Source organism: Melospiza georgiana, chromosome 4, assembly GCF_028018845.1.
Source record: "Melospiza georgiana isolate bMelGeo1 chromosome 4, bMelGeo1.pri, whole genome shotgun sequence".
Taxonomy (NCBI): domain Eukaryota; kingdom Metazoa; phylum Chordata; class Aves; order Passeriformes; family Passerellidae; genus Melospiza; species Melospiza georgiana.
The window spans coordinates 71,141,318-71,156,914 of NC_080433.1; the positions used below are offsets into that span (position 1 = coordinate 71,141,318).

Consider the following 15,597-nt stretch of genomic DNA (forward strand, 5'->3'; position numbering starts at 1 on the left):
AGGTCAAACACATGGCTTTGATACAGTGGGATATTTTACATGGAAACATCTCCCTTTCATGCTTTTAATCCTGGGATTACAAGCACATATTGACCATCTTGTGAACATCATCTGAGATAACACTATTTCCTTCAAGACTATTGAAAATTCTGGCTTTTCAAAAGAAACTTACCTACAGTATTCACACACTCATGTTTTTGTTTTTATCCACATGAATGTCACTGTGGCAAAGCTGGTAGCACTACAGATTATTAGGCTTGCCCAGTAGTTTTCATCATAAGACTGTTTAGTAGCTTGTAAATTTGCCAAATATTAACAACATAAACTAACATTTTCCTCAGGGGAAAAAAAGGAATGAAACATCAATCTCTTGGCTTTTCATTATCTATTTTACCATATGGTCCTTGCACAAGAAGGCATAGCAAAATGGTTGAGACGTTTACTCATTGTTTTGGTCCAGTTAGAAATCCTATGTAACTAATTTTCCTGTTACCTATTGATTGTAGATTAAAACCTCAATACTGTGTTTTTAAAGACAGTCTTTTAGTCTTTAGTGTTAAAAAAAAAAAAAATTAGCCTGAAAAGGACCTGAAGATCACTGCAGAGATTAATCAGCTAAATTGCTGGGAACACAGGTGTATTTTAACTCAGAAACATCACTCCTAGAGAATGTCCCACCTCCTCTGCAGCTCAAGATCAGACTTGGCTGTGGTCTCTCAGGTCTACACAGCGGGGGAAGGAGGAGAGGAAAACTGAATGAAGGACAAAGGGCAAGAGACTCGAGATAACAGACTGGAAAAGGGCAAAGAGTAAAGAGAGACTGGAAGAGAAGTTGAGATAGTAAAATCATACAGGAGAAAATTACAGGTCTGGGACTGAGAATTAGTAATGGAGAAAAATGTGAGAAAGGGGAAGAGAAATTCCTGTGGAAGCAAAGAGATGAGCGTATTGGGACAGACTGGCCACACACACCTGGACAGAATGTTTTGGAAATGGTGAGAAAAATGAAGGAGTTAAGGGAGAGGTGCTGATCTGGAAAAAGCTGAGGAGAAAGATCCCAAAATAGAGACAAGAAAGTACTGTAAAATAGAAAGGCAGACTGGTGAAGCAACAAAGGCAGGAGCTGAGACAGAAACATAGCATAGGTTGAGGAGAAATGAAAGACAGCCAAGCAACACAGCAGGAAAGGAATGGAAAGCTGAATGGTGAATCAGTAGCAAGATGCTGAATGGAAGGAAAAAAGAGACTCAGCAAGTGCAGAACAGACCACTTCACACCTAAATTAAATAAGCAAAAAGGGACTTGTAGCAGAAAGTCCCCACCAGAACCTGGAGACTGATGGTTTGTAATTCTTTTTGTTCTCTGTCAGCAGATACATGTGAAATCCACCTGCAGAAACTCCAATGAGAGTTCCATGCTTCCAAACCTTGCATTTCCTCTGGACATTTCTGTGCTGGAAACCAATGCTTCTACAAATCTGATGATTTGTGTTAAGATTTCAAGATTTTGTTTTCAGTTTTTTTATGGTTTTTAAAGATTAATACATGCATGTAAAGCATCTGCCTTAAACTGTGTTGCAATATGATGCAGTCAGATATTAGGAAAGGCCAGAACTAAAATGAACTCTGCAATCTTCATTTATGTTCATTGTGCATGCAGTGACACAGCCCTTCCTTTTATAAGACAGTGGTGATCTCATCTGAGCTAATGGACATCTGAGCTAATCATCCAACCTCCTCTTATAGCCAGTAAAGACAAAATGTCCTTCTGGGACAGGATACAAACAAAACATGAAGGTCATTAAGGCCAAAGGAATACATTAATACACAATGGTAAATCTGACAACTTCGCACCTTATTTTTTCTCTGTGTTTCTTAACACTTCAAAAACCTTTTGAAGCAATCTGCTCAAACCTCTGCTATCCATTTCATGGATTATTTGGAATCATTTTCTGAAAACCAAATTTCAAGGCTTCGCATCCAGTTCCCCAGCACCAGGGGCTTTTGCTGACAAACAATAGCTCAGTTTCCTGATGCAGGAGCAAAATTCCCTTCACCTAAAATCAGACATCCATCAGGTCAAATAAAGAGCCATAGCTCTTGTGCAGGGATAGGGAGAGGTATGATCATATGGTTGTATACTGGATTGTGATGTATACACACAAAATTGTATAGACAGTGTAATTCTGACATGTTCTTAATTGTGCCTTCATTTTTCTGCAATGGCAGAAAACATGTGTTGTCACCATCTATGAATAAAAGAATAACACCAAAAAAAAATCTCAATGAGAGATTTGTAAATTCCTCTCTAAAACAAACTTGGTGTTAAATTGAACAGCTGAATAAAAGTAGTTTTCATTCTCATCTGTGTTTCTGCTAACCAAAAGCTGCCTCAATTCATGAAATATGTGTCAGAAAGATAGGTGCCCTTGCTAATAGAGAGCAGAATTCTCCACCACTCTGAATGGTTGCTTCCTGGATACCATATTTGACAAACAGAACATAAAAGTGCTTGCTTCAGTGGAAGTCTTGCAACAATGGCAAGCCTTATGTCAGATACTGCAAAGCTGATTAAATATTATCAATGAGGAAGTGCTGCAACACTGAGAGTGAATTGATGGATATCTGTTCTTCATTTCTCTCTCAGTAAGCACTACAGAGTTAAATTAATCCCCTAAAACCATTTTTGTATGTTGGGATGAAATGACTGTAAAGCCTGGAAGGTACAAGCCCTTCAGTTTCTAGTTACAGCAGCCTAAGACACCTCTCCTTACTTCAGCAAGCTGGTCCACCCCACTTGCAGTTCGTGCGAGCGTCACGAGATCTTCTTGCATCTTATCCACCCATGCTTTTATCCTGCAGAAAACAGAAAACAAAACAGAGGCAACCAATCAGACAAGTGGAAATGGCATACAAGCATATAGCACAGAAAAAATAAAAGGGATAAAGTTGAATACAAAACATAAAAGACTTGTCTTTGAGGTTTTTCTTCTATTCAGCTTTGCTGTCCTGAATCTATTCATACAGCTGACTGTGGTGGCCACCATGCTGTACCACCTGTAAAAACCCAAGAGTGCCATCATATATCTGTAGCTAAGCTGCAGCAAAGATCCCCACAACAGACCTGGCACACTCCCTGCCAGTTAAACCCTTCTTACCTGCTGAGGAGAGGTAAAACCAGCGAGAACTGCTAATTCATATATCTGAGTATAAAACCTCAGTCTCCTTACTTTCAAAGGATAGCAGTAATCCAGTGGTCTTAGGAGCCACTCATCTTGGTGCAAGTCAAAGTAAAATAATGGACCTCTCATTAGTCCTAAACAAATTCATACTCTTGACCCTAGTAACCCTCTCCATGCCCATCCTATTTCCACTTCTATCCAACAACCTCAAGAACACCCCCAACACAATTACAGACGCAGTCAAAACCTCCTTCTTAATCAGCCCAATCCCAATAACAATCTACATCCACTCCGGAACAGAAAGCCTCGCCTCCCTCTGAGAATGAAAATTCATTATGAACTTCAAAATCCCCATCAGGACAACCTGCCTGCCCTGCAGCTCACTCCCAGAAATTCCTCCCCTGAGTGCCTCAAGATCCTTCTCCCAACAGACAGTGCAGAGACAAACAGCAGCTGGAAGCAGGCTCACAAACCACACGAGATTTTCTGGCCTGTAGCCTCTCTTCAAGGAAGCAACAGCAGGACAAGCAGCAGTGGCCACGAGCTGCTTTGGAAAGGCATGTTTGCTCCTGGCTGCTGTCACCAGGACACAAGTGATTTGCTGCTGTGCCTGCTCCCTGTGCCCAGTGAACCTGACTCTCTGGAAAAGCATTGGATCCAACACAGTTTCTGTGCCATGACACGTTCTCTAGCAGGAAAGGAGCCATGGTGAAAGTTTATTCCAGTAAGATCCATGTTCAGAAGGTTGTCTTGCTTGCCTAGCCAGAAATTTTCATGTCCAACTCAACTCTCACATTATCCCTGCCATTATGCCTGCTTTCTGCTTTGAAACCTAGAACAGATAAACATATTTGTCCCAGCCATTTCCCAGCCTTAATCTCATACCCCAGGGATGACAACTTAGAATCATTCATTAATTAAGACAGAAAAAAGGAAGATTTGGAAGACTAAGAAAGAAGATGGAAGACTGATTTTACTCCTTTTTTCCATGTCTTTAATGAATAAATTTTCTGCTAATCCACAACCAATATCTTCAAAGATTACCATCTCTATTATGGTCTCAAGTTGGTTGTTTTTCATTAAAGGACCCTTCCTCATGCTTCCTTCACACATGAAAAATCATATTTGCATTGACTATAGCAATTAATTCCAGTGTTGGTGTACTGCTCCCAAACCTTCCCTTCTATATTTTGCTTTCCAAAAACTGAAATAAAATAAATTAATTTCCTGGTTCAAATCTCCACAAAGCCCTATATTATATAAACATTTAGTTCTGTATAGAAATCAGATTGTTTAAAACCATGGTGCATTATGTTTACCATGGCTTTAAGACCATCACCTGCATCTGTGTGAAGCACATTGACTCAAAAGCACAAGTACAAGCACAAACAAGAAAATGTTACCATTTTCCATTTTTAAATGGTTTCCGTTCTCCTGAGTGGAAGAATGAAGTAAATGAAAGGTGAAAAAGTGAAACCCATTACCCAAAAGTGTTTTCAAAAGCATAAAATAAATAATTGAACACTCTGAGATTTTTTTTTTTTATGATCCATTTCAGTTATAAAATTGTGGGTGTTATTTCTAGCAGGAGTCGATGGAAAAAATCAGGGAGGATTGATTTTTAAATTGACTTTTTCCATTTCCTCCTGCTTTATATTTTTACTAGATATGTTCCTCTCTGTCTTTAAACAAAACTGGAATGGTGAAGACACATATTAGTTAACTAGTTACTTAGCTAGTGAGTTACTTAAATTTGAAATTTAAGAATAAGCTAAACTTAAAATCAATAATTACTTACTATTATTTGCAAATGAAATATGCATTATATTTGCTCTTAAACATGAAAAAATATTGATTTTTCAATAAATACTTTTTATATATTGTCTAGAACTCCTGCCTCCACACAGTTAGCCCACACCTTGCCTTTTGAAATTAATCACCATGACTAGTTTTTGTTTTATTTTGGGTTTGGTTTGATTTTGTTTTAATTTGTGTTTAAGCTAGGCTTCTGCTTCAATGTCAGTGGGAAAAGGCATGTCCAGAGCTGACTCACTGTCTCCTCAGCCAGGTGAGCTGAACCTATCCTCTAAATATCGTCTAGTGGGGCTCTGGTCAACTTTGATTCCAAGTCAGAGTTCTCCAGCTTGACTTTTAGTCAGGTAGAGTTTCAGTCTGTAAACTGGAATAGGAGGAAGTACACTTTCTTCCTAACTTAATGGCAATCTCTCTCCCTAGCTGTAATTTTGACGTAAATTATAAGGTTTCTTTCAATATATTCACTATATATTTACCTTAAGATGATTTTCTTGCATATTGGAGTTAGTCTGTTATACCTTCTGTAGTGAAAACTCCTTTTTTTTGCTCTCCTGTACATCAGGGTGCAACATTGTCACAGAATTATGGAACCATAGAATAGTTTGGGTTGGAAGGGACCTTTAAAGGTCATCCAGTCCAATCCCCCTGCAATGAGCAAGGACATCTTCAACCAGCTCAAATTGTTCAGATGGCAAAAAGCAATAACATCACAAGTGTTGAGCTAGATTACTGTCAAAATAGAAATGATAAAATTACATTCCATGACTTTGAGGAAGCTCAGTATAATTCCTCCTGCTTTCCCACAAGAATTTGAATATGATTAGTAGTATTTATAAAGTCTAATGTCAGGATTTCTGCATCTCAATTTCCTACCTTGCTACCAGACAAAAGTGTACATTGGAGACATTTCATGCTCCACATAGGCTTTTTTCTCAAAAATGGACATACTCACATTCTATATGTGAGTATATATTCTATATTATTTCACAAGAAAATTGCATATAGTATATAAAATAAAATGGTTTTTGTTTCTCTTTTCCAGTGAAGGACTTGTAATATCTCATTGTGGTTTTGGGGTTCTTTTTAAGTGTGTCTTTAAAACAAAATAAATAAGGGCCTTTAGGCACTGAAATGTTGTCTGGTGCTCCTTTTAACTGAAGCCTGCAGTGCAATATCTGTCTGACAGCTGCTCATGGTCAGAGTTTATTTAACAATTGGAAAGCTGTCACAGCAAATGGGAGTCCCCATGACTTAAAGAAGCAGCAGCAATTTTTTTTTTCCTGCAAAGGGCACCAACAGAAAGCCTGTACAAAAGGCTGGTTTGTTCCTACCATTATTAGTTTGGCACAAACATTGCACTGGATGTATCACCTATTGTAAGGTGATCATGTTCTGCAGGACAATTGACAAACCCCCTTCTCCCACACACAGGTTGTCCCTGCATGAAGCAGTGACGAGACAAAAGGAGTGTGCACATGCCTTCCCACAGCAACTTCCCAGGGATCTGGATGATGGAGGGAGCTGTCTGATCGAAGGCAGACAGACACAGGGCATTTACTGGGGCATTGGAAGGTACAACCCTGCTCCTGTCACCTGGGCTGTGATCAGATTGATGATAAAGTAGCCAAAACACTAAAGAGCCACCAACCACATTATGTGATTAGCCAATTTAGTGAAACAGCTACTTTGACAGCACAGGAAGATTTTGTTTTCTTTCTTTTCTTTTTGTATTTTTTCTCATTTTTTAAGCAATTATATTTGCTAAAGTCAAAGGATTTTCACAGGTACACCCCTAGCCACACTACAGGTAGAACTAAATATAGAAGGTTCTAGACTAAAAAAATCTTTATTTTCATTTCATTAAAACCTATTTTTATATTAAACCTGTACTTGCAGAACAGACCACTGTTCAATTACAAGGGTAAAAAAACCAAGACATCTTAATGCAGAGTAACCTGGCTATAACTATAACCTTTTTTTTTTCCCCTACTGAAACTGATGCAGTGTTTTTCTGCTGACTTCAGGGAAGGGAGATTCATGTAATGATATGCCAGATCTTTCTTGACCACTCACACTAATTTAAGGTCCATTAGCTGACTTCTGCTTGGATAATATGTTATAATCTAAAGAGGCAAGGTTAAACCTTAACTCCGACAATTGAAGTCATGTGGTATGTTGGAGATCCACATGCAGTTCTCAACAGTTAAGATTACATTCAGCTCAAGTTCCTTTATAGCTCTTTTATATAAAAATAGCAACAACTGAAGTAATGAAAGCTGTCAGTAGTGAGAGGAAGAAGTGTTTTCAAAATAGGTCAATATTTCTCTGATTATCAGAAAGGAAAAAAAATACATAACACACTGCTCCTGATTCAATTGAAAAGTGATGTTCGGAAAATGAAGATAAATGAGATTAGTTTCGGAAACTGGGAGACAAAGTCTTCCTATATTTTTTCAGCCTAACCCCACTTTATTTTCTTGCTCAGAAAAAGCCTTTACTTTTTCATTTAGATGTTTTTTATAAGATTTGTTGTTAGTGAAGGAGGGGGAAAAGGCTACAAAATTATTATAGCAGCAGGCTTCATAGTTATTTTTTGTCATTATTAGGCAACACCAGAGGGCAAATAGAAATTCTTATAGTAATTTATAGAAGGCATATGAATAGAAGTTAAAATAGAATTACTAACATTCTACCCAGAAATTACCCATGTTCTGCATTTACACCTCTCACTACTCAACTAGTGATTTTAAACAGCATTGTATTTTTTAATGACCTAAGCTGACAGCACTCATCTCTCAGCATTTATGGGGATAAATTAATAGGTTTATAGACAATCAGACTTTTGAAGAAGAAATAAAGGCAAGTTTTGTGAAATACTGAAGAAATTTTTATAATGTACCAAAATTCCACTGATTCTAAAACAGAATGAAGGGGCCTGGATATGAAGAAAAGATCACTAAAATCCCATTGTTATCACATTAACCTCTCCAATGTCCACTGTCCCCATAGCCAGAAAATGGAAAAAAGAGGGATATATAATTTATATGTGACATTAAAACACAAGAAGGCAAAACAGTCCATCTAAGGTTTTGTGAATTTTCCAGATCTTACTACAGTGTTTGTCATAGTGCAGTTAGATTGCACAGAGGGGACTCAATTTCATCAGCCAAAGACAGGCTCACCTCATTCTATGACTTCTATGGTTATGAACACCTAAGTGTGATGTATAGTCCTCCAATACTTCTTTTTCTGTTGTTTGAAAGTTTGCTAATGTGCTATTTAAAGGTATTTTTAACTATAAAGTAAAAGTACTGTACATAGTAAATAACAGTTTGAAATTAAGGTAAGGATTCAGAAAATTAGGTGAAAAGTTGTGTTCTGCAAATGTTGAAGACCCTTTTATTCCAATGCAATAATGATACAGGAATATATATCAAGTGCTAACTATCTGTTACAAATATATCAACACAATTTTGTATAAATGTTTGGAAGAATGATTGAAAAAGCAAAGCAAAGATTAATTCATTATGTTTTGGCTGCACTGAGTGAGGAAAAATACAGAAGCTATGCAATCTCTGTGCATAAAGATGGATGCACAAAATCTTTTGCATCTTCTGCTCCACAAGAAGATATATTTCCTTTGCTGGCAAGAAGAAATATTAGAACTTTGTTTCTTTGCCCTCTTTGACCATCTTATCTTCCCAAATGTGACGAGCTGTTGGCCGTGCAAGGAGCTCCCAGAGATAAGACAGCCCCAGTGATCAAGGCCAGATGGCCCTTTCATTCTTTCCTGTTTTCAAAGTGTAAAACCCTTGCTTGGAATAGTTGTTTTACATTTCCCAAATGGAAACATTTGGGAAGCAAGACATAATTTCTCTGTCATATCTGTTATTCTATAGAAAGAAAATGTCAATGTAGACGGAAATCCCTTCAGGACACATTTGGTTATTAGTAGCAGACATCCTAATGTTCAGACTTGGGGGTTTAAAGCTTTTAATTTATGTAGTTAGGCCATCCAGTGACAGAAGGTATAACATTTTTCCATTTTTTCCCCCCAGCACTCCTTTTCCATATGAACATAGTTCGTCCCAATCATGGTCTTCACAGAACAAGTTCTCAGGAGCATTCCAAATTGACTTCTCTACCAACTGCTCTTTCAAGGACTCCCCCTGGACCACAGATAATTGGGAACAAGGAATCCAGCAATGCAGCATTGGTACAGACACAAAGAGAAGGAATAACCCTTTGACTGGGCCAGCAGCTCAGGATCTTTAAGTTCCACCACTGACTTCCATGCGAAAGTCAGCGGCAAGTCAATTGTTCATGGCACATGAAGGGCAGATCCTTTTCTGTGCACTTCTTTTTGAGAAAATACTGCTTTGAGAAGAATACTGAGTCCCAGTGGCAGGTTTCAAGATGGAAATGGTCAGCTGTGAATGGCACCATGAGCTGCTTAGCTTTTGTCCCATTGCCCATAGAAGAAGAAACCTTTCTCCATTCTCAGCCAGGACCTCTAGGCCAAACTAACTCCCTCACCCCAACATCTCTTTTGGAGCACAGCCTGAATGGCTGTTTTGGTCTCACCTTCCACAAAACCTTGCCTAAATACCCCCATCAGAAGGCTTCACAGATAGATCTGGGAAGAATCTCCTCTGACCCAGTTGCTGGACCTGCTGACTGCTGTCCATTCTCACTGAAACAACCTCTCCTCATATTTCTACTCTTCATCTGCAACTTCACCTTACATTTTAACAGGTGTGTAGCAGATTCTTCAAAGCACCCAGATGTTAAGCAGAAGTGATGAAGCAATTCCTTCAATATGGTGTCCACTTTGAAGAGCATGGTCCTATTATTTTACAACCTTGTTCAGCCTGAGCCAAGTGCCTAAGAGGTTTAACTACACATGTTCATAATTATAGTTTCTGCTTCACAAACATTTCCCTTTACTTTGCCAAAAGTGTTCTTTAGCAGTCTAAAGCTTCCTAGCAAATAACATGAAAAAGTATCCTCTCACGGAAATTACAGTTGCACAAAATATCATTTAATAATTTAAGATCAATCTTTAATGCAAGTCTGACAGAGTCAGCTGCAAAATTCCTATAAGCTGTGAAAAGAACTCCTTAAAAATGATTGTGCTTTAATTATCAGAGATTATGCTGCTAAAGCAGTTCAACAGAGAAGACAAAACAAATTTTCAGCTCCTAATGACTGCCAGTAGAGCTCAGATATGTTTCATTAAAGGCTTTTACAATAAGATACACATGTAGTACCATTAATTGTTTACCATCAAGGAAGCTTTCCAAATCTTTCCAAATCTAGTTACTGTTTTTGTGACTGAGAAATATAAATTCAGAATGAAGACTCCCTAATTTGTTTCTCATCTGTACCAAATTACAAGCAGTCATTTAATTTTAAATTGAAATGGTCTAACATCTGGCTAAGGATATAGATCTCACAGAGGAGCAGGCATTGCTGGAGAGACCTGGATGTACTTGCACCCACCTGAGATCCCCTAAAAGAGCAGGTAATATGCCTCCCATCATCTCTTTGCTTCAGCTCTGATAACTGGTATTTAAAGAGTATCCAATGCAACTGGACACTCTTTAGCGCAATCTGGTCTCAGTAAAATTTCCCCAGTAAAAACACAGATATTCCACTAAAATTATACATGAAATGTGTTAAGAAGGAGACTGAAATTGAATCTCACATACATCACTGCAGTTATTCCAGCACTTTAACAATGGAATCTGGATTAGAACAAGTCCTTATGCAAATTAAGATGTAAATGCTGCTATTTTTGATGGTTCTGTATTATGTGGCAAATCTGTTAATAGCATAATGCCTTTGGAGAATAAAAAAGCATGTCTTAAAAAATGATTGAAAAATAAATCTCAGTTTTAATGGAATTTTACAAAGTGCTTAACAGCACAATTTTGCTAAGACATTTCAGGCAAACAATTACTTTATCAGTAGTGTTTAACATATCACACTCATACTTTAATCATAATTTATATTGAAATTACTTCTTCCCCACGCTAATAAGCATTACATTTTAACACTAGTAAAGAACAAAAAAAAAAAGGATATAAAAATATGATACCTTGGATACCAGTAAAGAAAAGATTAAAGGAAAGAAAACCCTAAGATTCATACAAACCAGGAACATATTAATAATCATGTATGTGCACTGATTCAACTGCATGAGTATTTCATCTAAGCCACCCTATTTAAGCCCTAACCACTTCAGAATCTTGTTTTCACTCCTATTTAATGCAGAAGCTGCACATATGCACTGGACTTGTCTGTTCTTCATACTGAATAAATTGTACAGGCCACCACAATAAGACACATACATTTATCTCCTTAAAGCCTGCAGTTAGTTTGATCTGCTGTTTTGGTTTAAGTTATACTTACAGAAATGCCAAGATAAGCTTTGAGGGAAATGACCCTGTGTTCACCTCATTTTGTCATCACCTGCACTTCTGAGGAACTGAACAGCAAAGTTTCCCCTGAGTTTAGCAACACATGGATGCAGCCTTCAATCAGTGTTTTTCACTGACTTTCAGGAAATTGAGGTATAAATCAGCATCCTTATTAAAAAAAATAATATGTTTGTTTGTTTTTCAATTTTTGGAGGTGGGGGGAGGTTTAGTGGTAAAAAATAGTATTAAAGTACTTTGTCTCTCAGCATATATTAGGCAAGTGCAACTAAGGCAATGACAGCATCATCAGGGAGCTGAGTTACTCATTCCTCTATTTTTATCTGATTGTCTGATGTAGGCTTTGGCTGTAGCAGTCAAAATCCAACATCCAGGACTGACACTGACACCAGCAAAACCAGCCTGAAGTACCCAGCCTGTGCTTTGCTGCAGCAAGGTACAGGAGCAGGTGAGCAATTTCCCCTGTGCAAGTCACACAAATTACAGAATTGAAGCACACAGCAGAACTGGAGGCTCAGCAGAACTCAGATCCTGGATATCAAGTCTGTTTTTTCTAAGTTTGCCACTTGCCTAAATGTAAAAGCCAAAAGTAAAAATTGAGAAATTTTTAAAAACAAGCAGGTGTTTATGTGCTCTGAAAGATAGGCCATGATTGTATATGGAGAATCTTACTTATAAATTTGTATGAAATTGTTAACACTATCTAAAAGAGAAGTTATTTATAACAATTCTTTAATATTAAATTCATACTGAGAATATTCTATGATCATTTAAGCACTAAAAAAAAAGAAATAAAGATTGGTAAAAAGTTGTAGGGTTTTTTTACACAACTATGAGCTGTTTGCTACCAAGCTTCAAATTTTATAACCTCCTTCCCAATGCATTTTTCTGTGGTGTTGATCCCCCTTGTTTAATAATGTCAAGGTTTCATAAATAAAACATCTATTACATCAGATATCAGAATGTCACCTTCTGATAAACCTATGTAGCCTATGAAAAAAACTCCACCTGACTCCAAATATACAGCACCAATGTACAGCTACTATTCTTCTAATTTATTATATTCTTTATAATTAAACACTTTAATTTTTTTGTTGTACAGTGTACTCCAAAGCATATAACTTGAAAGCTGCACATCCAAATTAATCAGCTGCAAAAACATTTCCAAATATTTCCTCTGCAAATATATTCTTTCTTTCAAAGCCTGACTGCCAATGTGCAAAATTGTCACCACCCTAATGTGCCATGCTGTGGCATGTGTAGTAATAGAAATTAGAGTAATGAAGAGACTTTTTTTTTTGGAAAGACCTGAATTGACTCCATATTCTGAAAGATCTGCACAATCTGCATTCAGTGTTGCCATTTAAAACAAAAAGTAAAATACCACGCCAGAAGATGCAAAGCAGAGATTATTGCACAGGCAAAAGAATGACACAGAATATTAAGTTCCTACAGAAATTAACATCAGAATTAGCATAGCCACACTGTCTTTAAATTCTTCCCATTTCACAAAGTCACGCTGAATTACACGGAGTTTTTGCTAAAGGCGCAGCTGGCACGTCGTTGTTCCTGGCATGCAGATGCATATTAATGGCTGCATGAAAAGGATAATAGTATATGAGAAATAAGCAATGCATTCTTTTCCTCCTGGTTCCAGAGATTGTCAGTGTGTTTCCCCATCTCCCCACACTGCAGTTTTCTGTCAGTTTTTTGAAAACATAAGGTCAGGACTCCTGATCACAGGATCAGGACAATGCCTGCACAGGCTGGTGCAGAAGAACCTTAGATGAATTAAACCCATGGCTGTTTCTCCAGGGTGTTAGGGAGAGCAGCTGTGTATCAGAAGTGCTAGCATACTGTAAACTACCAGAAAATTTCAATGCAATTACCCTGTAAAGAACCAGCAGAAACCAAAGCCATATTGCAATCTTCTGCTTTAGAAAATTAACCTTTAGAAATGGCTGGTGTCAGGTGTTGCAGGCCAGCTCAGTCATAAACAACTGTGCAGGTCTTATATTTCTGCTGCAATCCTCCATTTGTAATTTATACCACTTTTCTTAAATCTGAAGAAACTGGAGATTGAAGGACAGTGTGTAATGTCATTGTTTGAGCGATACGAAAGCCTTGGCTTCATTATTTTTCTTTCAAAGAACTCTTGTAGACAGCTCACGGATTACTTACATAAACCCTAGAAAAATAAGAGTTCACATTCATGATGTTTGGGCTTCACTTTTGAAAGGCCGTTTGAAGAGACTGCAAGTGTTTGATTCAGAAAGCTCAGGCACAGAAATGGTTTCCAACTGTGCACATGGGGCTAAAGGGCTGCAAGGGTCACTTCACAGTAAAGCTGAACAAGAATGACACTAAATGTAATTCAGCTCTAAAACAATTTCTTCTCAAAGCAGCTTTGCTCTCCTTTCTCAGGCAGGGGTAAATGCTTGAAGGTCAGGAGGCCACAGTGCTTGTCAGTGCATTCAATGCACATTAGAAAGACAGGCTATTAAGCAAAGGTCTCTGACATTTACTTGGGAGACAACCCTCCCCTCTTCCAGTTGTCCCCATCCCCATTTTCAACACATTCTCTAATTAAACATCAATACAATGCAATATAATTGATGTAGCAGTCATTACTGGGAATTGCCCATTCTCCTATCAAATCAGAGTGTACAGAAAAGGCCGTGTCTGAAATGGGTGAACTTAATTGCCCAATGGTCCCCAAGAGGCTTGTACAAACAGATCAAGACATCACACACACACAACTGATCTCAGCTGTGACACAAGCTTTTTGTCACTCCCTCATCCATCTTTGCTTACTAGGGATAATGGTGGCTGCATTCGACACTGGACAATTTAATAAATAAGAACATTGGATGTGTTTCAAATGAAGCATCCCAGAATGCAGGATTTAGTGACATTTTGATTAAAGGTCCATACATAACAAAGGCTTTTCATGAGGCAGCTGCTTAAAAGACAATCTATTTGAGCAAAACCAGAGCAGAGTAGCTGGTATCCCTTGGCAATTTACTGTGAAACATTTGTTTGCTGCACAACGATCTGGTTCACAATCACTGTGCTTGCATGGTTGGTTGATTAAATCAGTATCTCTAGCAGTCATTACACAGAGCAAAGGAAAAAAAGTCAACTGCTAAAATAATGTCTTTTTGTGATACACAAAACAGACATGCCAGGAAGGTGCTTTCCTTTTTCTATTCCAGCACCTTGTTCTGTTTCCAATTCCCAGTAAAAATCACTGGGGTTTGAAGTCTCAGAGTCATAGACAATATTTGATCAAGAAAAGTGTTAATCCAGAACAGTGGTGTTAGCTGTGCCGAAGGAAATGCACTACAAACAATTTAGTAATCAATTACAGATTCACTGATACTGATCTAGGAAACTACTGGATTCATTTTTAAAAAGGGAGGGAGGGGGTTTACAAATAGAAACAACAGTAACTTCAGTAATTTGAATGTGAACATGCAAAGAATACAAGCCTCCAACACAGGCTGCCTCTCCCATGCTGCAATCTGCACTGTGACAAGTAAAGAGATGCCTTGGTTCCAACCTGGGTTATCAAAAGTAGGTACAGAATATTTAAAAGACACAGATACGAAGTATTCAGGCAATAGAAAAGAAAATAATAAGAAACAGCTTGTCAAGCAGGGAAAATTTCAACTCTGGGGGGTCATGCTGCATTTATTTAGGCTTGGCTGGGTGTTGGTGAGTAGAAGGGAGTAATAGATGGCAGAGACAGAAAGTGAGAATGAAGGAAATGAAGGGACAGCTCTTATATTACAAAAGCAAAAACCAAAAGATTGAATTGCCTAATTTAGATACACCTCTGTGAATGAATGCATTTCAAATTTTTTTAAAATTTTATTTATAAAATGCTACCCTAGGCAGTTTCCAAATTGCTTAGTGCAAAAGCTGTCGATGGCATTAGAGGAAGATGAAGAAATCTTTTAAGCCAGGTGCAGTTTCTGCATTTCTCTTCGTTGTCAGGACTGCAATGCAACTTTGCTGTGACAACATACAAGATTCCAAGGATACACTGAATGCCTCAGGAGCTCTGAATATGTAACATTCTCCAGATAGGAGGGAAGGCAAAAACTTTTGTACAACTGTGTTCACCATGAAGATAGCTCTGAAACAGCAGAGCCGTCC

General features: G+C 37.9%; 1 protein-coding gene across 4 annotated transcripts in view; it reads right to left on the reverse strand.

Annotated features, from left to right (window-relative positions):
* Positions 1-15,597, reverse strand: part of CACNA2D1 (calcium voltage-gated channel auxiliary subunit alpha2delta 1) — a 360,232-nt gene that overhangs the window by 307,242 nt on the left and 37,393 nt on the right. For all 4 annotated transcript variants that reach the window (XM_058023720.1, XM_058023719.1, XM_058023722.1 and 1 more), the window contains exon 2: positions 2,774-2,855. In XM_058023720.1, the coding sequence (XP_057879703.1) occupies positions 2,774-2,855 (82 nt within the window). The remainder of the gene's footprint in view (positions 1-2,773; positions 2,856-15,597) is intronic.